The sequence below is a fragment of the Miscanthus floridulus genome, chromosome 16, assembly GCF_019320115.1.
Source record: "Miscanthus floridulus cultivar M001 chromosome 16, ASM1932011v1, whole genome shotgun sequence".
NCBI lineage: Eukaryota > Viridiplantae > Streptophyta > Magnoliopsida > Poales > Poaceae > Miscanthus > Miscanthus floridulus.
This window is the reverse complement of record NC_089595.1, coordinates 26,481,538-26,504,540: the sequence shown is the minus strand read 5'-3', so window position 1 is coordinate 26,504,540 and position 23,003 is coordinate 26,481,538. Positions and strand designations below refer to the sequence as shown.

At 42.4% G+C, this 23,003-nt stretch overlaps 1 protein-coding gene and 1 pseudogene across 1 annotated transcript; both read right to left on the bottom strand.

The window, feature by feature from the left end:
* Positions 1 to 3,779: 3,779 nt before the first annotated feature.
* Positions 3,780 to 8,757, bottom strand: LOC136512566 (VIN3-like protein 1; annotated as a pseudogene).
* A 5,695-nt stretch (positions 8,758 to 14,452) lies between these two features.
* Positions 14,453 to 19,332, bottom strand: LOC136513144 (pentatricopeptide repeat-containing protein At4g35850, mitochondrial-like). Its single transcript, XM_066507133.1, is given in 14 exon segments — positions 14,453 to 14,947; positions 15,188 to 15,289; positions 15,432 to 15,509; positions 15,600 to 15,665; positions 16,005 to 16,067; positions 16,069 to 16,096; positions 16,379 to 16,464; positions 16,657 to 16,869; positions 16,946 to 17,063; positions 17,629 to 17,726; positions 17,851 to 17,916; positions 18,002 to 18,164; positions 18,973 to 19,117; positions 19,201 to 19,332. Coding segments are annotated over 14 exon segments (1,359 nt in total). The 5' UTR covers positions 19,235 to 19,332; the 3' UTR covers positions 14,453 to 14,848.
* Positions 19,333 to 23,003: the final 3,671 nt, after the last annotated feature.

Genomic DNA, 23,003 nt, shown 5'->3' with positions numbered 1-23,003 from the left:
TTCGTAATGTATGATGTCATTAATCTTTGTAATTATTTCTATAATTTTAGTCAAATTTAAGATACTTTGATTCTTCAAAATTTAGAACAGACACGTACTCCCACTTCTTTTTATATGAAGTGTGAACCCATCATTTTCACCTTTAGATGCGATCATTCGCCACCAGTCGCAGTCGCCAGCTTCTGCCATGGTCTGTGTCGCTTCTGAAGCTACCGGGCCTGCCGATCTTGCACCGCCACATCCTGTCGGAATGCAGTTCAGAGGGAGCTGACAGCGTACGCTAAGAGACTGTCTATCTCTTTTATTTTCTATATCTAGCCCTCTTTCTAATGCCATGTTTAGTTCCTCCCAGTTTACTTCTTGTCCCATCGAATGTTTGGACACATGCATGTAGTATTAAGTATAGACTAAAAAAATAACTAAGTGCACAGTTTACGACTAATTTGCGAGATAAATCTTTTAAGCCTAATTAGCTCATAATTTGACAATGTGGTGCTATAGTAACACGTGTGCTAATGATGGATTAATTAGCCTTAATAAATTCATCTCGCGGATTACTGACGGATTCTGTAATTTGTTTTTTTTATTAGTATCCAAATACCATATACGATACTCTCATATAACACCCGATATGACACCCCAAAACTTTACACCCTGGATTTAAACAAGACCTTAGAGGAGGGGTGCCTTAGGCCCCGTTTAGTTCCCAAAAATTTTTGCATAGTAACCGTCACATCAAATCTTGCGGCACATGCGTGGAGTACTAAATGTAGACGAAAAAAAAACTAATTACACAGTTGGTCAAGAAATCGCGAGACGAAACTTTTGAACCTAATTAGTCCATAATTAGACACTAATTATCAAATACAAACGAAATGCTACAGTGAGCCAAAATCCAAAAATTTTTGGATCTAAACGCACCCTTATTTCCGGTGACGATAAAAGAGGCTCGAGCCCCGATGGATGTAGTGCTAGATCCACTCCTGCAGGTATGCCTGTCTTCGAAATTTCAAATCCACCGTGGCTCTACCTCCACGGTTAGATCCCCTAGTTTTTTTAATCCTTTTTAATAATATTTTAATATTAATCTATCTTCACTTTTATTTTCGAATCTAATCCTTTTGACCGCACTATTGCGTCAGGCACGGCAAAACTGCACTGCAACGCCAGTACATGTGGCGTAGGAAGCCAGCTAACGTGGCAGTCCAACCACGATGGATGCCGCGTTGACTACCCTTGCTGCGCCAACTCGCTTGGTGTAGCGACCTTGACATGCTAGCCCTCTTGGTGTGGCAGGGGCCCATACAGTGGCGGCCGATGGTTGACCGTTTCACCCTCTCCTTTCTTTCTTCATCCTCAATTTGTAACTCTTCCAGTTATGTCCCTTCTGCTTCTCTTTTGTCTCAATCTCTATTTCCCCTTCTCAAATGAAATGAAGAAGGGGAGAACACTCCTACAAGGTATATGCCCTTGTTGTACTCACGTATTTAAAAATGCTTGCATTAATATATCAGTTTTGGTAGTGTTTAGGGTTTCATGGTTGGATGGTTAATTTGAGTGATTTTTTTTTATCGGGATTGATCTGGGGCACAATATCGTTTAGTTGTTTAATGTTTTCATTTCTCCTTCGCTGACATCTAATTTCATGCCACTTATTATATAGGTTAACTTACTATGAATTATGTATAAAGTCCTAGAGTTTTCCATGATATTAATTGGACACTTGGTTATGGTTTTGAAGACAAAGAACATGATGCATAGAGATAATTGGTGAAAGAAGGGTTGCCTCAAAGAGTCATATCTGGACATGTCTTGAAAGGATGCATTGCTCTATCCTGAACTACCGGTGTCTAATTAAGTGTGATTGTGGTAAGTTAGCCTAGGTGGCTCAATCAAGCCATCTAAATAATGTTGCATGGGCCTACTATGCATATGGTGATTATCGTGTATACGTACAATGAAACAATAGTTATTTTTCTTCTATTGATTGATTGTCCTCATGCCACCTGTTGTGGGTGTGCGCGCGTACGTCGTAAAAATATAGGTAATCAATAATGTGCAAACATCTAATAAAATAAAGGAATGACATAAGTAAAGTCGAAGGGATATATACCATAGATCGAGGTGTGTGGGATTGGTCAAAATCACTTTGATGCAAACGAGCAGAGATCTCTGGCAATCTAGATTAGTATGACAAGGATGCAATAAGCTAAAATATATATGCTGCATGAAGGAAAGAAGAGAAATAAAATAGGACAGAGGGCTACCCGGGGGCGATGGCATAGTGGCCAAGACGACGTACAAACAGTGATCATGGCATGGCAAAGCACAAGTAGAAATGAGATAGAGAAGTATGCATGGGGAGAAGGAATGGTCAATGAGGTGCGGCCGTGGCAAAGTCCAAATGGAAAGAAACCAAGAAATTGCATCTCAGCAGTTTCCTAGGGCAAGGCAATGTTCGTGCGAGAATGGCCTCTTTTATTTGCATACGTATTGCATGAATCAGGAGATGACTCCACTGCAGGCCGGGGGCCACTAATGGACCCTTTGGCCGCTGCATGCCTGGGCTGAGCTGCGAGCATCCTTACGCATACTCATTGGAGTCATTGGCCAATGGAGTGCATAAAATATAAAGAATAATTTCTCGTGCAGCGCTTGCCTGTGCTGTGGACGGGGAGAAAAGTTTGCATGCATGTTCTAGGCGACGACTAGGCTGCATATATTGTTCTAGGCGTTGAGGCACACACTGAACCAAAAAAAAAAACATCGATGAAAAGGTGCCAGATCAGATATGACGTTTCAAGCCTCAGGGCTTCCCCAACGCAACACGGTGGCGGCGTACTGCCTAGCATCCACCTAGGCCATCTAATACTATCTCCTAGATAGATTGGGAGTCCATGTTTATACGCAGGTAGTAGGTAGTATTCATTGTACATCTATATTCATTTTCTTTTGTTTGGGGTTAAGAAAAGAAGAGAATTAATATGATTCAATGGATCACTACATGTCCACATCCCTACTACCGAACACTCCATCTTTGCTTCGGAAGATGACTATTACCGAACACTCATCTTCGCTCTTACTCTGTTTCTGAACTTCGAAAAAACCTTTGTTTTTTTTAAATACGTCATTGTTGGTTTTTACCGTTCATCATTTTTATATATAGATTAGTAAAAGTGTCCTGTTCGTTACATGAAATCTAATACGTTTTGAAATGTGACTCATATTATTGTTAAATATAAGTTATTCTAACTCGTACGAACACGAGTCATAGATCCAGATCACATACAGTATAAAAAGGACGCGATGGCAATTTGACAAGTAAAGAACATGATACAAAAGAAAATTTTCACTCTTTAAATTATTATTAGATATAGATATAGATATTTGTGCAAATTGACAAACGTACCAGACATGTTTGAAGCGTTTTTGACAAGGAGCTATTCACTTTACTTACGGAAAAATCAAATAAAAGTCATAAAAATAGTAAAAAGAAACCCAATGGTACTATATATTTACATAGAAATTGAGGGAGTGCTTATTTACATAGAAATGGAGTACTCAATTTCTCTACCACGTTCTAAAGACAGCGAAGTAAAGTTGGAACTATTTTCAGGGTACGGGCATATGGGGATCCAAATCCTGGTATTTACTCGCAAACTATTGTTATGCTCCTCTTGGGCACGAGCTACTACAACATAATGAAGTAGTGTAAACTTTATAAAAAGAAAAATTCCAGAAGATAACAAAAACGACTACAAACACAAGTAAACCAGAGATTTTGTACCATCAAATTCCATTTACCATGATATAACCCAGAATAGCCAACGGACTATATCTCCAAAAGAATTTCTCAATGAGCCACAACAAAAAGTAACAGAATTCTACAATAATTTCAGGATTCACCCTAGTAATCCAATGGAAATTAAGACTCCACTACTTCCTGATGGAAAAGAATTATTTCAGAGCAGGCTATTTGCTGCCTAAAATATTTTCCTATTTTCACCGATGCGCCTTTTCATTGTTGTCAAATTGATGGAATAAACTAGAATTTTACTGCCACCGATCAGGGAAAAATATGGATAATCAGTGAGTTAGCAATATCTTCAGCTCTAATCCTTTTGTCCTAATGCCATAGTTTATTGCAGAAACCGGTTTTTGCCTTCTTGCTGTTTAAGATTTCTCCAAAAGAATCGAGGAGCTGCTCAGCCAGGCTGCTGGGTTCGTCGCTTAATGTTTTGACATATGCGGTCACAGCCTTGCGCTCCTGGTCTGTCGATCTTAGACTATACCAGGTCAAGAACTTCATCCTGAAACCATTTTCAATGTGTCCATCGCATTCCAACTTCCTTATTACCTTTACACAATGCTCATAATCCCCATCCAGTTGCCTCAGTTGATCCGGAGAGCATTTTTTCATGGCAAATAGCAGAAGCGCCATTCTGCTCGCATTTATTAACTTGTACGGTATTTACCTTGCTTACTGGCCGAGATTCAACAGCAGGTGGCTCTGCAGTCTGGCCAACTGCGCAGGTCTCAGAGTCACCACTGTCATTTGATCTCACAAGTCCCTTAGAATAATAATGCTTCTCAGTGGTGTAGTCCATGGGCACAGGTACCTCAGCGTTTAGGTCAGGGACAGAAGATAAATTGAAATGAAGTTTGCGACAAGCTCCAGATAACTCAGTCTCTGTAACATTTCTGCTGCAGGAACCTTCATGTACATCTTCAGAAAACCCTTCAAAACAGCCTTCTGCATCCAAAGCTTCCTGAAAGTTCTTCCAAATATCTCGGATCTTGAACCCAGTTGACTTACAAGACTGATTCCTGTCTCTTTTTTGTGCCTGTGTACCCCCTCCCACTGCATTCTGTGGTGCACGCATGACAAATATCTCCCTGCTCTCAGTACGACATCTAGATTCTGAATGGCCAAGTACCCCATCATCTGTGAATGATATAACTCTGAAAGAATATTCTGTGCATGGGGTAAGGTCAAAAAGTAGTATTTTCCTTTCATCTTTGGACACAATAACAGGCTTTTCCATACTTGGTTGCTCTCTGCTCTTCCAGTACCATAGCTTATAACCTTTGATAGTGTCAGAAGACGAGGTTTCTTTCAAGATGACAATGAGCGAAGAAGATTTTATGTCTACAAATTTAAATCTACAGGCAACAGGTAATGAATCTGCAAAGAAAGAAGTGCATAAGTCTTTTGAAGCAACACCAAAACTATTATACTAATATTTTATGTAAGAATGACCATCACCTCGAAGATGCAGGTCAGGAGAACTCAACCACTCATCAGCTTTTTGAATTGCTGTAGAGCATAGTTTCTGCACAGCAATACCAGCTGAGAACCTGCTTACGATACCATGTGCATTCTTTGCCGACATTCCATCAAGGGGGCCAACCTCACTTTCCAATTTTGCTTTTGCATCTTTGATAATCTCATGCAGTTCTTTAAAATGGATAGTTCTCTCTAATAGCCTGTAGCTCAAATAAATGCGTTGGCAGAGATTATCAACTCGGCGAGCATCTTTTCCAATTACTAATTGCCTTTTCCAATATCTGCTACAAAGAAAACATATATCAATTAAACAAGTCCACCAAGAATGACCAAACCACAATTTAAGGACCAAGCACTTAATTAAAGTAAAAAAAAATACTAGACCAAAATTTTGAGGTGCTGGGATGTTGTACACAGCACCTGTGTTCAAACAACTTCATGCTCCAAAGAACTAAAAATTGGAAAAGATAATTTTAGCCTTTTAGGTTTATTCATCTAAGATGTACTCCCTTCATTTTTGAATATATGACATTTAGGATTTAGGATAAGCTAATTAGGTAAAAAAATGAAACTAAATTAGCTTGTTGTAAATGTCATATATATAAAAATGAAGGATGTACATTTTACAACTTTTACCAACAAAGGACCCTTGCATCTACACAATGTTATATACATTGGAGGACTACACAAGCTGACAAGCTGCACGACTAGAATATCCACTGAAAAGATGAATTGGGTCCTAGTAACCTAATTAACTTGAATGTTGCATGTTCTAAAATGGTTTGACAAAATTATTTATCTACCATCAATAGGAATGAAACTTCTGTCAAAGGTAAAGAAAATACCACAGTTCAAAAATGGTTTCTGACTTTGTTCACATTAATTTCGTTATTGCTGAGGTGGAGCTAGTCACTTTCCATGCAGAATTAATTTTTGCACATGCATACAAAGAATCGCAGTAATAACAAATCGCAGGTTGGGACTAGGGCTCATGTTGGGTTTCAACTCTAGCCTACCCCAACTTGCTTGGCACTAAAAGGCTTTGTTGTTGTTGTTGTTGTTGTTGCATACAAAGAATCGCAGAACTGCACTTGTGCGATGTTTCATATAATTTAACAATATATTAAGAACACATCTATATTTATCTAATGCAAGTTCATTATGTTTCTAGATTCCAACAAGAATATTATGATCGAACAGGGAAAAGAAACAAAGCAAAATACAGCAGAAACAATGAGACTTGAGTTAAGTAGAAATTGTACTTTACCCTAGTATTCCAGAAATCTTTCCACATGAGGCACAAGAATAACTCCCATCAAGATGTATAATTTGCTCCAGATCAAAGCATCCTACCCTCTTGTCTTGGAAAGCACATTCAATATGGCAAGAAGAACCACAGCAATTCTTGCTATCATTGTCAGATGAACAAACTAACCATTGACTAGGATCCTTATTGTCATCAAACTTGTGGCAAATACAACACGAGCACCTCTTGCAGAAGGAATCTTCTGATGGTCTAACAGCTTTACAGGCCAAATTTTTGCAGATCCAAGTGGTAATGCGTTTCACATCATTGATAGGGCGCTCTGTTTTAGCCACTTCCTTCGTACTTGCGTGCCCATTTGTTATTGTTAAGTTGGGTGCAGATTGTTTCTGCAGTTCAGTGTTCTTGCTTGCTTTGACAGGAGGTGTTTTGGGCATGTCTTCAGTTCAGTAAAGCAAGCAAGATCTCTGTCCGTCCTTTGCTGACCAGCATGAGTAACTCTCTTCTTAGTAAGAACTTCGAAACCCTCCTCGGACAGCTGGTTGTCAATGATTGACTCTTTATTACCAGTTCATCATTAAGCCACGGAGTACTTTCAATCAGCGAAATAACAACCTGGAATTTTAATGCAACGGTAAACGGAACATAATCAATGGAGGAATAAAACAAGCCGAATAGAAACAAATCCGATATCATGATCAGTTGGGACACAAACACACATGGCAATTAATTTACAACTTTCCAGCATCACAATTCGGAAAGGGAAGTAGCAACGGACATGTGCCCTCGATTAATCTGGAAGCCGATAAAAATAGAAACCCAAGCACGTGATGCCAGTAGCTCAGCTCTATCTATATTAATGACAAAGTGTCTAATACTATATCTAATACGTAACAAAGAAAAGCATAGGATGCAATAGTACGTAGAACAACAAAAAGCATGTACTTTCACGTAATGCCTCTAAAAACAGGGGAGCAGGCAGGACACAAAGCCTAGGGCTACCCCTGATCATACATATGAACTCTTACCCACCCTAACAATGTGCTGGTTGAGTACCAAGTGATCAAGGTATCCCCTTCAATATCCTTAGATTAGGGACCCTAATATCTCTTATAACCAATCAGCCAATGACTAGAAGCCTCCAGTGGTATGCATAAGCTTCCCTTCGTTATGGCTGTACAGCAACATTGCAACCACACGGAACAGTTTCATGTAATGCCCCTAAAAACAGGGGAGCAGGCAGGACAGAAAAGCCTAGTAGGGCTAACCCTGATCACACAAATAAACTCTTAGGGCTAACAATGTGCTGGTTGAGTAGCAAGTGATCGAGGTATCCCCTTCAATTCCTTAAATCAGGGACCCTAATAACTCATACAACCAATCATCCAATGACTAGAAGGCCCCAGTGGTACGCAAAAGCTTCCCTTCCTTCTGGCTCTACTAGTTCCTGTAACCACATCTATCTACACACAGCAACATTACATTACAAACCACACGGAGCAACATCTAGCCTCCATTTACAGAAATTCATATCCATAGGATCAAACACCAAATCAACCAACCCCATCATACCAAAAGCTCCCTAAACAATCCTATCCTATATAATGGAAAGGCAGTGCTTCTGCCATTTGCTGCTAAAAATAAAGCTCCTTTACACGTGAAGCAATCAATACCCAGGCGATCCCGTCTCCCGAACCCACCACAGCGCCGCGCCAAACACGAGGGATAAGGCCGTTGAATCAAGGCATGCCTTCAATCAAAACCCGCGCGAATAATTTACACAGCGCGCGCGCAGCAGCAGCACGGTACAGGGCGCCGAGGAGCTTACCACCAGCTTCGTCCACACCCTCCAGTCCCAGATCCTCCCGTCAGCGTCGGCGTCGGCAGAGGCTAGGGTTCGGTACCCAGGCGAGTTGTCAGTGGCTACAGACGAACAGGGCCGCGAGATCCCCAATGCTCGACGCGGCGGGACGAGCGGCGGGAGCAGCGGGCGCGACGACGAGGGCTCTGGCGACGGCCGGGCTGCGGTGGAGGTCCTCCTCCGTCCGCCGGGACGACGCGGCCCCAGCCCGAGCCCGGTCTCGCCGACGCCGAGGAGCGTGGGTCAAGTCAAGCGCGGGCGGCGGGCGGGGGGGATGGGCTCGCGTGCGACGAGTCGACGAGAGGAGGAGAGGCTCCCCTGGTCAGGCAGTGAAACGGGGGCGACTGGGGGAGGGGAGGTGAGGACAATGCGCGTCGCCTCGTGTCGGAGGCGTAACGGAAACGGCGCGTGGGCTTCTGGGCTGGGCCCAGCCAGCCAGCCCACCGTTGGCGCACACACGGGCCCAGGGGGAGAGATCTGGAGCGTCGGCGGCCGATCCGACGGTCGGGATGCGGTGGCGTGCGGCCTTTGGCTATCTGCGCGTGCGTGTGACGTCCTCTCGTGGTCGTGGGCCAGCAGACGACTGGCTTTGTGTTTTTTTTTGAAACGGCTTTGTGTTATTTTTGAAGGTCGTTGCATCGCATTGCACCGCGTCGTCTAGATTTTTTAGGGTTTTCTTTTTAACACACCTAACGTGGTTACACGTTACACAACATCGTCGAGATTTTTTTTAGGGTTTTGTTTTTAATAATACGTATTAATGTCTATGGTTGCTCTAGGATTCGTTTGATATATTTTCTTATGTATTATCAAGATTCTCTTGGGTTGTAGGATTTACAAAATCAATGCCTTATAAGATTTTCATAATCCCTCTTAGAATCTCATCCTGTGTTGGGTGTTGTTGGGTCAAACAAGGCGTATGGGTTTTTTTTTTGTTCGATTGCTCCTCCTCGTCTAACTTTGTCCTGTTATTGAAGTGCTAGTGTCCGGACGTCCGTTTATGGATGAATTTCATCGGACGCTCGCCCACACGCCTGACACGCCCACTTTGACGCCTAACCCACCCCCATCCACGCATCCCGCCCTCATCCCTATCCGTTCGCCTCGCCCCCGCAGGCGCACCCCCGCCCTGTCGTGCCCCCGACCGCCGGCCCCCAGCGCGCTGCGTACCCACGTCCGCCGACCACCAGCTCGCCGCGCGCCCATTCCCCCACGCCCCCTAACTCTCCGAACAGCATGAAACACGTGCAACATGAAACACTTGAATGCAACATAGGTCTGAAATAGACGAAACATCTGGAACATACATTTGCAACATATGTGTAAAAACATATACATCATCCAGATAGAACACTTGCAACTTGCAACATGAAAACACTTGCTGCAACAGAAGACTGAAATAGATGAAATATTTTGGAACATACTATTGCAACATATGTGTGAAAACATATGCAACATCCTGATCAAAACGCTTGCAACGTACGTCTGAAAACAGATAAAACATTGTGAACAAACGCTTACAACATGCCTCTAAAATAATTGCAACAACATGTGCAACATCCCCTGATCTACTTTTGTAACATCCATATAAAACAATCGCAACATAGATCTGAAACGCCTAAAACACTTGAAACATACATATGCAACATAGAGGAGGAGAAAGGCTGGGTCGATCGATTCCGGTCGTCGGGGTCAAAGATGGCGACGAGCGGCTACGCGCGAGCACCGCCTCCACCAGCGCCACCAGTACCGGGCTTGGCTCAGCGGCGACGGTGGGGATGAGGGGCGAGGAGCGTGAAAGGATCAAGATGCCCAAGAGGGAGGTGAATTGGGCTAATTCTATATTTTTTTGCAATAATTAAATCCTATGGATAGCCCAATTAACCCCTTGTACCTAGAAAGTGTTCCTAATTGTTCTACCGCACAAAAGACTTGCAACCTAAGTTCCAATCCTACTCTAACATGGCAATTCTAAGAATGCAATGACATAAATTGAATTGCTCAAAGTAAATGCTTAAAGTAAATAGAGAGGGAGGAACGTGGCGATGTTTTGCCGTGGTCGTGGGCCAGCAGCTAGTTTCCATTTCAATGGACGACTGGCTTTGTGTTTTTTTTAAACGGCTTTGTGTTATTTTTGAAGGTCGTTGCATCGCATTGCACCGCGTCGTCTAGATTTTTTTAGGGTTTTCTTTTTAACACACCTAACGTGGTTACACGTTACACAACATCGTCGAGATTTTTTTTAGGGTTTTATTTTTAATAATACGTATTAATGTCTATGGTTGCTCTAGGATTCGTTTGAGATATTTTCTTATGTATTATCAAGATTCTCTTGGGTTGTAGGATTTACAAAATCAATGCCTTATAAGATTTTCATAATCCCTCTTAGAATCTCATCCTGTGTTGGATGTTGTTGGGTCAAACAAGGCGTATGGGTTGTTTTTCGATTGCTGCTCCTCATCTAACTTTGTCCCGTTATTGAAGTGCTAGTGCCCGGATGTCCGTTGGGGATGAATTCCATCGGACGCCCGCCCACACGCCTGACACGCCCACTCTGACGCCTAACCCACCCCCATCCACGCATCCCGCCCTCATCCCTATCCGTTCGCCTCGCCCCCACAGGCGCACCCCCGTCCTATCGTGCCCCCGACCATCGGCCCCCAGCGCACTGCATGCCACGTCTGTCGGCCCCGGCTCGCCGCGCCCCATTCCCCGGCGCCCCCTAACTCTCCGAACAGCATGAAACACGTGCAACATGAAACACTTGAATGCAACATAAGTCTGAAATAGATGAAACATCTGGAACATACATTTACAACATATGTGTGAAAACATATGCAACATCTAGATAGAACACTTGCAACTTGCAACATGAAAACACTTGCTGCAATAGAAAACTGAAACGGATGAAATATTTTGGAACATACTATTGCAACATATGTGTGAAAACATATGCAACATGCTGATCAAAACGCTTGCAACGTACGTCTGAAAATAAATAAAACATTGTGAACAAACGCTTACAACATGCCTCTAAAATAATTGCAACAACATGTGCAACATCCCCTGATCTACTTTTGTAACATCCATATAAAACAATCGCAACATAGATCTGAAACGCCTAAAACACTTGAAACATACATATGCAACATAGAGAAGGGGAAATGCTGGGCTGATCGATTTCGGTCGTCGGGGTCGGAGATGGCAACGAGTGGCTACGCGCGAGCACCGCCGCCACCAGCGCCACCAGTACCGGGCTTGGCTCGGCGGTGACGGTGGGGATGGGGGGCAAGGAGCTCCATGGCCACCAGGGTGGGAGGATCTCGATTGCAAGGTGAAAACATCTAGGCCCCTAGTTAGGTTTCGGTGATTAATAACAATACATGATTACTGTGACTAACGTGTGTTTTGCAGAGATAATTAAGTTAGGTAACGGTAATGGAGATCGATTGGGCTATCATGGTGGTCATGCCCCTACGATGGAAATCGTTTCGATTTTCAAAGGATGGACGACAAGGTTAAGGATTGACTAGTTCTAAGTGTCGTTTGGTGTTGAGGAGACACTTAGATTAGTTTAGGACTTTGTTTTTCCTTTGGCCGTACTATTAAGGGGGGTATGGACGGGTAGCTTGACCTAGGTGAGTCTAGTGAGTTAGGTGTGGTGCACACTTGCTAAATCTAGCACTAGATAGCTCCTAAAAAGCCCTTAGATCTATTGGAGCAAACTTTATTCACGTATGATCGAGAGTTGGAAGTGAATGGAGGGTCAAATGTTGACCGGGCGCTGGTTTTAGAGTGACCGGACGCTAGCGCAGAGTCCGGTCAGTTCATTTGATCAAGGTGAAATCGTCTGGACACGACCGGATGCTGAGAGGTGAGTGACCGGACGCTGGGTTGCAGCGTCTGATCGACTCCAGTAAGGTTCTAGAGAGGGAAAATCATGACCGGACGCGTCCGGTCACAACTTAAACACTGGAGTTCGGGGAGAACTGACCGGAGCGTTCGGTCACCCCGCAGAGGCTATAAATACTTCCTCCATTCATGTAAGGGGGTACTTTTGCTCATTTCAACAGCTGAGAAACACCTTTGAGAGTGCCAATAAGAGCAAAGTCCTAGTGAGGTGATTGAGATTTGAGAATCCCAAAGAGAGCCCTCGTTAGTGAAAGCAAGAGTAGCAAAGTGTGCATCTACCCTTCTCATTAGACTTGTCGTGGTCGAGTGAGAGTTCGTGCTTGTCACTCTTGGTGATCGCCATCATCTAGACGGCTTGGTGGTGATTGGGAGCTTGGTGATCATCCGACGAAGCTTGTGGATGACCTAACTTAAGTTATGAGCGGTTGTGGGTGATTCACCGCGACGGAGTGTCGAAGAATCAACCCGTAGAGAGCACTTGATCATTGCGCGGATCAAGGGGGAGCTACACCCTTGCGCGGGTGCTCCAACGAGGACTAGTGGGGAGTGGCGACTCTCCGATACCTCAGCAAAATACCATCGCGTTCCTCCTTCTCTCTTTACTTTAAGCATTTACTTTGAGCAATTCAATTCTTGTCATTTACATTCATAGAATTGCCATGCTAGAGTAGAATTGGAATATAGGTTGCTAAACTTTTGTGCGGTAGATCAATAGAAATACTTTCTAGGCACAAGGGGTTAATTGAGCTAACCATAGGACTTAATTATTGCAAAGAATTTTAAAAGTAGCCCAATTCACCCCCCTCTTGGGCATCTTGATCCTTTCACAAGGGTCAGAGAGGGTGCCGCGCCGGGGTGGGGGAGAGCTGCCCACTCTCCTGCAACACCGCCGCGCCACCCCCATGGATCTCGTCGAGGTGGGGAAGAGGGCCACCGGATTTGCGACATTGGGGGCTCCCGGTGGGTTAGGACGCCAGGGTGGAGGGAGGGGCGCCACCGTGGGGGAGGAGGATGCCGGGATGGGGGAGGGCGCGCGCTGGGGTGGGCAAGAGATAGAGAGAGAGCGGAGCAGCAGGGAAGCACGAGAGAGGAGCTCGTTGGGTAGGCGACGCATGCAGAGCATGGTGAGGCGGCTAGGAGTTGATTTTGTTTTTTTAATTTATTTAGGTGAGCGACGTGTGCGGTAGTGAGGTAAAGTGGTGGTGCACGTCACACCACGCGTCAAACGTCCTGTTTGTAGCATTACCATTAGAGTAAGAGAAGGGATAATAGTTTGGTTGGTGGACAAAGTTTATCTTAGGGTTTGTGCTCATAAGAAATGTTTGGTTCAATTGCTACTTCTCACGTAGGCACCTACCTAGCCTTGCAAACCTCACTTAACCTTGCCTAGCTAGAATAGGAGAAGGGTTAGAAGTTTGGTTGGTGGCAAAGGTCATTTTGGGGTTTGTGCATAGCTAAAACCTCATCTAACCATGCCCAACTAGAATAGGGGAAGGGTTAGCTTTTTGGTTGGTGGCCAAGGTTATTTTGGAGTTTGTGCTAACAAGGAATGAATATGAGAATGGTCAGTTTGATAGGTGAGGAAATTTATCTTGAGGTTTGTGCGGACAAAAAAAAATCTTATTATCATACGAGGGCTAATTTAGCTCACCCAAGGTGGCAAGGCTAGGGTTGCTCTTGCTGGCAAGGCAAAGCAAAACTTTGCCCAAACCAAACTGACCCTATAGTTTAGTTGATCTTATATGTTGTTAGATTAGTTGATTCTATAAGTTGTTGGAATCCAAACATGACCTATATTTCGACTGGTGATGCAGGCGTAACCCACTCAAAACTATCGCCTAATTTTTGTTTCATGCCGCGAAGAACGACTTCACGTGGAATTCCTACGTAACATTCAAAAACAAAACAAGGCCAGCTCTAAGCCCACGTTACACTCAAAAATAAAAACAAGGCCAGCTCTAAAGCCTTTAAGCATCCAGCTCGGACTCAGATAGTCAGACAGCACAAGGCTTCATCCAGCTCTTGTAGGTCGAGAGGTTTGCCGAATGATTCACTCGGTCAACAGCTGACCTGAACAGTAAGAACATCACGTTTTTCTTGAGATAAAATAGCATCCATGCTATAGACATCAGAAGTTACTCTTTATTACTAATACAGATAGAAGTTCAAAGAGTGGAAGCGTCAAAACGAACGGCCTGGCGGCCTGCAGCTTGACTCGCGCGCTAGACTCCAGCTGTCTAGATGAAAACCTCCGATAAATGACTGTCCAACAATCGTAGGCAACATGGGTACATTCAATTTCAAATCAAAACTCAGGGCATCTAAGTTCAGGCCTTCAGGCTTGGCAGGTGAAAAATTCTCGAGAAAACCCTAGAAACAACTGGCTTGATTTCCACACCTGCCATGCCCCTCAGATAGTCAGATGCCTGTTGGTTCTGCTTTACGTCATGTCTTTGCATCCAGAAGCCTAACAAAGACAAATTACTGATTGCATCGTATCAGGGACAACAGCACTGTTCGTATGTTACTGAGTGTTTCTTCTTGGTCCAAATCGGAGCTGCAAGTTGTCCAAAACGCGGGCAACGTTGAGAAGCCGTGGATCGTCAGAAGGAATCTCTCGTGCCTGAATTTGAAACAAGAGAGCATGAGCAGAATACAAATCACAAACATCCAGAGCTTAAATTGCTAACAAGTGACATTAGACAAATGATTTCAAAGTACAAACAGTTCTGAGACCCATATGAATATGTACATCAAGGACCAATATAGTAACTCACTCTAGTTAGGAAGCATTTAATTATTCATAGATGCCTTCAAGGTGAAGAAAGTGTACAAGTCACAAGTTCGAAACACTGAAGCTTACCGTCAAACCCTTGTGGTATGCCTCTACAGCAGGAAGATTCGGAGTGACATTACGGCTTTGCAGGAGATCCCAGACATAATTTGCAGTTGTATATCCACCAGTCTAGATAAATTGGTCAATTTAACTTCAGTCATCCAACCATCTCAGTGAAGCAATTTATGTTCCTTTCAAAATGCTAAGCAAGTATCGAAAAACAATTCATGCATTCATATTTGGTAGTCAAAGGGCTGGAGTTGGTGGTTACCGTTTCACCGGCAGCTGCAAGTAGGAGATCAGTTCCCAGCCTGGCATTCAAGAAGAAATTTCTTGAAATCATTTTCTCCTGCAAAATATTATTGATGTAAAATTTCAAAATTTTGAAGCCAGTCAAAACTATACAGCAAAACTGAAACTGCAAAGAACAGAAAATTACTATAGTTTCTTGAGCAAGTTGCATTCCTCTTGGAGTGTACCCAATCATAGCTCCCTCAGCAAGTGTCTGCATTTCATAGATGAAGACTTCAGGAGAACATATGCAGCATTACATGAGCAAAATAAGAAAGATCGACTGATTTTGACTTGATAGAAGGTGGTTATTTTATTATGGCCATAGCAAAGTCATTTTACCATTCAGTGAGGAATATTATCTTTAACAATCCTAAGATTTTATGCATCTGGTTTCTTTTTGGATGGCAGAATTTGTTCTTACTTGTTAGTTCGTTCTTTTAATTTACTATCTAACTTAATATTTTTTCACAGTATTTGGCAGTAGACAGGTCTGGCTAAGCTTTGTCAATTCCTTGATGAGAAGATTTGTTGTCAATTAGGTGTGACTCACCGCATACAACTCCGCGGGTGGGGATCTCGAGCTTGAATACTCTTCAAACATCTTAACAGCAGAAATCAATATCTCCACACCGTAGGTAACACCTTTTTCAATTGGAGGACATCAAATCAATAATAACTAGAATAAAATGGAGAAAGCATGATAAGACAAAAAGGATAGACACTTAAAGCTATGTCCACTCATCTTTATAAATACAATGATTCTGTCATTATTATTAATTTAGAATAATGAGATCTCATTGTGACATGCTTATAAAATGAGTTCATGTATATCTGAATAAAGTTAATAATGATAAATACACAAACTATCAGACCTTAATTTTCAGCGCTACAAGAAAATAGCAAAATATCAACATTACATATTACCTCATAGCTTGCATCACCATGTAGGCATCATAAGTAGATCCATCTCTATTATCCTTATTGAACATTTCCAGAAGTGCTTCAAGTGTCTGAAATTTTTTGAAATTTGAAGTAAACAAAATTTCAGAATAAGCTAAACTTAGCACCTTTTGGCGATTTTAAAAAAAAATATACTAGTGGTAGAAACAATTACAAAGTTAGGGTTATGTCGATTGTGCATGGCCAACGTGCAGTAACCAAAATATATAGTGGAAAATGGTAATGCACAAGCAAAAGATCACCTCTTTGCTCCGCAGTTCTGCACAAGCATGGATAGCAACATGATAAACTGTATGTTGTTTAAAGACAAATCCTCCTCGTCTATTTACATATTCTGCTGTTGGGAGGTTGTATAGCTCTTCCTCTGACACATTCATCATTATATTCTCAGCACTGTCCTTTGATACTCTTTCAACATATTGCCAACCTTTCGACTGCCTGACAAAGTCAAGAATCTGCTTGAAAGAGAAGTTATTGAACATTCAGATTTGGTTAAGTACATCCTTACAGTCTTACACATGCGTACCATACCTTTGCCATGGTTTCCTCAGTGGTTGGTGTCTTGTTCTTGAATGCAGTTATCAGTCCGGCATAACAAAACTTGTTCAATCCAAGACCAGCAGCACTCATATCACTAACTATGGCATACCTATCAAAACAAATTCTCGTTATATAAGTTTCTCGTGTGAGCAAGTAAATAGGTAAACCAGAAGGTGTTGACAACTGAGGGTAAACTATTTCTTGAAAAACTCTAATCAGTCGCAATGTAGTCTCTAGACCAAAACTCCACATGCAAAACTGCTAATGCATTCACAAATAGTACATCTGAGAATCCTACCTGGCAACCATACCCTAGACACTAAAGACTCCAACTCTGATGTTATCAGCAAGAAATTACCAGAAAGTTGCATTACTCTAGCCTTTCAAATCCATGAGATCAATACTTACATATCTCGTATTCTCAAATGAAAGCTAACTGTTAATAGTGTGGATGAACCTCTAACAAACAAAATGCACAGTGAACAAGTACAACTCACGAACTGTCGCTAATCTGTTTTGCTAGTTTGTGTTTGGTAAACTTCAAGCCATTGTGCTAAGAGTGGCCAACCACCATAAATGGCAGTGGCAGGCAACAAGTGATGTGAATTTCAATTTCAATTGTGCATTCTTATATCTGTTGGATCATATAAATACTGTCAAGAAGTGTGCCTTACACTTGATCAGTCTGCCCTGTTGATGCAAGTGCATTCAGTAGACAAATGTAGGTTTCTCCTTTCAACTTAACACCATGTGCCTTCATTTCTTCTAAAAGCTTTGTTACAGGTAAAGGACAGGAGCATCAGTGAGCATAAAGAACAAAAGAAAGCTGTTCAAGCATGAAAATGGTACCATAATGATATAACACAGCTAGCATTCAGGTACACAGAAAAACCAACCATGATTGCTGCATCTGAGTTCTTGCATTTTCCACAAGTGGAGATCAAGAAGTTGTAAAGGTTAACCTGGAAAACATTAAGAACATCAGACTGATTGTCTCTTGAAGGTAAAAAGTAACTGGAGTGAATTCAAAGAAGTCAGTGGTCTAACATCAGGCTGCAAACCCATTTCTTTCATCTCATCACGGAAGTAGAGTGCATCTTGTAGCCTGCTGCCTTTCATGGTACCGACTATGAGTGTGTGGAATGTATCCCGCTCAGGCTTCACGCCATCAAGCATCATGTCGTCATAAGCATCACGCAGAAGGAAGGGCCTAAAAACAATGAGAATGTAACTGTTAGACTTGCAAAGTATACATGGTTAGAAAATAGAGGTTTCTGACACTGGAGCTGTCATTTTACTCAAACAGAAATTCAAGTCAAGATAAGCATAGGCATGAAGAAAAATGACAGTACAATAGGACACAAAGTAATTTGCTAAAAGTTATATAAAACATAACTTTAAGAAAACAACATACAGGAAAACTAATATGTTAGAAGCCACAAATGTGTAGTCAAACAATCAGGGAAATAAGGCAACCGCATAACCGCATATTTTCCCCTCAGCATATATAGAGAATAATAAAGGAGGCTGTCGAAACAGGCATGGACATCTATGCGTAACCAAGAAAGAAATATGAGAAGCTAACAGGTAGGCCCTTGTGCTCTCACAATTTGACAATGCATACAATGCTTTAAGCCATTTGGGAGTAACCGAGGCAATCCCTCAGGGGGGTTAGGGTGTATTCATGGCAGTCTAGTTGCTCAGGTGGCCAGGCTCACTGACACGCCGAACAAAAAGACTTCCTGAATCAGCATTGGGAATTCCCATGCACAAAAGGGTAAACTGGCCTAGAGCTGCATAATACCAAAGTACAGCTTTCACATGGCCATCAATCCCACAACACAAGGACACAGTGAACAGTCGAATGAGCAAGCACATGCTTGCATACGCAGCACACCATCAACGAAGCAACCGAAACCAATCCAAGGCATATCAACGAAAATGCCCCCCGCTTGGCAATGCGTCGAACAGCTAGCGCGCAGCGGGACGCAGCAAACCATAAACCAACATTCCCTTGCCTGCGCTGGGCGACGAGCGACCCGATGACCGTGTTGTACTCGGAGGTGTTATCGGCGTAGTTCCGGCGCGCGTACTCTTCCGTCGACGTCGCCGCGCCGCGCCGCGCCGTGAGTGCCGCCGCCGCCGCCGCATGGCGCAACCGCCCTGCGCCAGCAAATACCCGGAGGTCAGCGGGGAGGAGAGACCCGAGAAGGAAATGTGAGGGGGAGGAAGTGGGAGAGAGAGACCCTGGAGCATGAGGGAGTTCTTGAGGAGAGCCATGGGAGACGATGCTGCGGCACTGCGACTGCGGAGGGGGCGGTGGGAGGCGGACCGGACCAAACGGAGAAGGGTTTAAGGCGCCCGCTGTAGGATCGTGGCCAGGACGGTTGAGACTGAGATGGGCTGAAGCCACTAAAGATTATAATGGACCAAATAAGCCCACCACCGGCTAGACCAACTCCGACCTCGGGAACAAGGTTTTTTTATTTTTTTAAAGTCCACAGTTACATTTCTCAACTTTTACGAATGTCTGCTATAAACTCTAAAACCGGGTAAACCACCTCCTGAACTTTTAAAACCATTCGTTTTATCCTCCCTAACCGATTTTCAAAGGCGGTTTTGTCTTTTTCTTTTTTATTTATTTTGGCTGAATTTTTGAAAAATCATAGTAAATAAAAAAATCATAAAATAGAAAATTCAATTTTGTTGGACTCCACGTGAGTAGAGCTACAAAGTGAACATATAAGATGGTATGCTTTAGTACAACTGTTCAGTTGTAGCTTTAGATCTATGCTTTTCTGTAATTAATTCATAGTTGTAGTTTCTGTGTTCCAATTGTGGTGAAATTTTAATGGTGGGCTAACTATTGTATGCTTGAACTGTAGTAAAAATTTCATACTCATTAGGTCATGTATAACTTAGTTCTAGATTTATTTAGGTGTATGCTTGTTAAAAAGTATTTATAGAGTTCCAGCTGGATCTTAGATTGGAAATATGTCCCGAGCCTCTAGCTTGCTCTTCACCATTACCTTGGTCCATCAGCGCCAAACTCTCTACTTGCACTTCACCACCTTAACGGTCCATCATGTCCCAAGCCTTTAACTTACACTTCACCATTGCCTTGCACACGGTCCTTCGCAGCCAAGCCTTGCTTTGGTCTTCTCCTTCTCACTATGATTGATTATTTGAGTTTTCCAACATGTTATCAATCATTTTCATGCCAATGCCTAACTCTTCCTGTGAACTAAACCAACTTTCCTTCACACACTTAAATAGAAAGACTAGTCCACAAGCGTTGTCATTAATTACCAAAATCTAAACAAGGACCTAGATATTTCAACAAGCCATTGTTTCTCAAATTTGTAGACCCTCCCAAGTTTTTTCACATTAGCCCCATCCTCTAGGGTTAGTGGGAAATGATTACCACTGGCTCGCTAGCCACGCCCCCCTTACCGACCATAGGAGTGAAGAGGGGGGGGGGGGGGGGAGCCACGGGAGAGAAAATGGATTTGATTTTTTTTCAATGTGCTAAAGGAACCTTCCCCTAAAATTAGAATTCATATTTTCTTAATCCCCTGTAACAACTTTTAAGGGAAAGAGGAAAGTTGATCGGGTGGAGATGCTCTAAGCCTCTAAGCACATTGTCAATGTTACTTTGAATTGGTTGTACTTGTATATTTGTCTAGGTGTACTTTCCTTTCCCTAATCGATCACCGCCCTTCCCTTCCCACGCCAACAGAAAGCAGAACAGCAGCGTGCAATCATGCTCCAATACCATGCCGTTGACAAAAGGGAAGGGGAAAGGAGCGGGGGCTCAGGCTCCTAATCGTGACGAGCGCGGCAGCGGGCAGAACCCTTGCCATCACCACAAGTTAGGCGAGTTGTGTAGGGCAGCAAATAAGAGCAAGGATGATGAGGTCAAGTCCTCCAAGAGGGCAAGGAGGACGAACGCGAGAAGCCAAGACAATGCAGATTTATGGTCAGCTTCTGCTGTAGACAGCCAAGTGGATACAGCGACGGTCGCATCACCCACTGGTGCTGCTCAAGGTGAGGATATGGCAGGTGATCGCATCACCCATTGCTGCTGCTGTTCAAGTGGTCCCCGACAAGGCTAGCGTGGAGGAAGGGTCTCAGGCCCCACTCATTGTCGTCGCCTTAGATTTTGACCTAGGTCTCCTCTCCTGTTCGGCGCCCATACCTCCCCGAGCCATCAAATTCCAAGATGCAAAAATGATGGTCTACTAATGACTATGCTTACCTAGACGAGAAGTACAAGGCAAAGCTAGGTATTTTGCTTGATCCACCTTATTTAATTTCCCTCCCCTTTGCATGCCATAAGGTTATCACTTTGATTATAATTGGTAGAATCTCATCAAGTTGAGAATGTATTTTTCATTTTCATTCTACATACACGCAGATCGACAGAAGCTCTTAACTCTTGATGTCAGTGGGCCCATTACATGTCTTGATAATGAATCATTGCTCCTTGTTCAAGAGTTCACCACATAGACGGATTTTTAAACTACCAAGGCTATTTTGCGTCTTACTTACTATATTTGTACCTCTTTTCTATGAGTTTATATAATACTGCTGCAAAATAAAAAAGATTATGTAGAAGCTCTATCAAGTTTGACTACGTTTGCTTATAGATATAATATACACACACATTAAATACTATTATCTAGGAGTTTATATAATAGTGCTACAAAATTTTCCAATGTTAGTTAATTGTATATATGGACTATATAATTGCACTAGAATAAATGAGTTTATGTATAAGCTGTGTTAAATGTGCCACTGATTGCTTGTAATACACTATATACATAATATACAAATGAAAATCTCTTGGCACAATGTTCAGGTTTCTTGATTAAGTTGGACAAGGAAACTAGATGTGGTACTGTTTTGACACCTGTCAATCTATTATGCACTAAATCCCTAAGGAAACTTAATGTGGTACTATTTTGACATCTGTTAATCTATTATGCACTAAATCCCAAGAGTTGATGTTTGATCATGCCCACGTGAATATGCTCCTAATTCTAAGGTGAGATTGCAAGTCCAATTTAGTTTGTTCTATTCTTTTATCACTTAGATTACTCATCTCGTTTGCTTGATAGACATTTTCTAAAAAAAGATATTATAACAAGACTTTTGTAGTGTTTATTTGTTGCCATTTTTTGGAGGAAAAATATTGTTTGAGGTGCTGATTCATTTATTAGATGCCACTATAAAAAATGACACATTAATCAACTATCACAACCACAACAATATTGCACTATTTGAGGTGGTTGTGAAAATGTCTATCGAGTTACCTCTTAGCACTAAGATGGTAGAATATGGCTAAGAGGCTTTCCTTATTGGAAGAGATGAAAACCTAAATCAAAATTCATGTCATGGCTGAGTGGAACGTATAAACACTTTTGTATGCTGACTATGGAGTTGGCAAGGTACTAATGTAACTATTCATATGTGTTTAACTTATGTTTGCATTTTATATAAATTTTCTTATTTTCTCAAGTACTACAAACCATTCTTAACTTTTGTTGTTAGCAAATCTGATATTTGTGACAAATTTATTAGTTTGGCGCTAGAGGACCAGTCATTAACACAAAAGGAAGAGTTGTGGTGGCCAATCCCACTCCAAAAGCAGCATTCATCCCTACTTCATTTATACTCAGGTGCTTGTGTATGTGGAGGGGTTTGAAGTAAGTATTTTTGCCCCTAAGATATTTTGATGCATAAGGCTTTTCTAGAGACTTGAAAAATCTAAAAACTTTTTTTGTGGAGGGTCTTGAAAAATCCATAAGGCTTTTGTCCCTAAGATCTTAGGGGCAGAGGGTGCATTTCTAGAGGGATTCTGCCCCTAAGATATTTTGTTTACCCCATGAAACTATCAAAAAAGCCTTGTTTAGGCCCCTACTTGGCTAAGAAAGATTAATGAAAGTTTATGTATTTATATTTGCAAGTCTAAACAGTCCATCAAAAGAGATAGATTTCTAAGCTTGCTTCCCTGCAAACTGCGTGTGTAATGGCCCATCTATCTCCA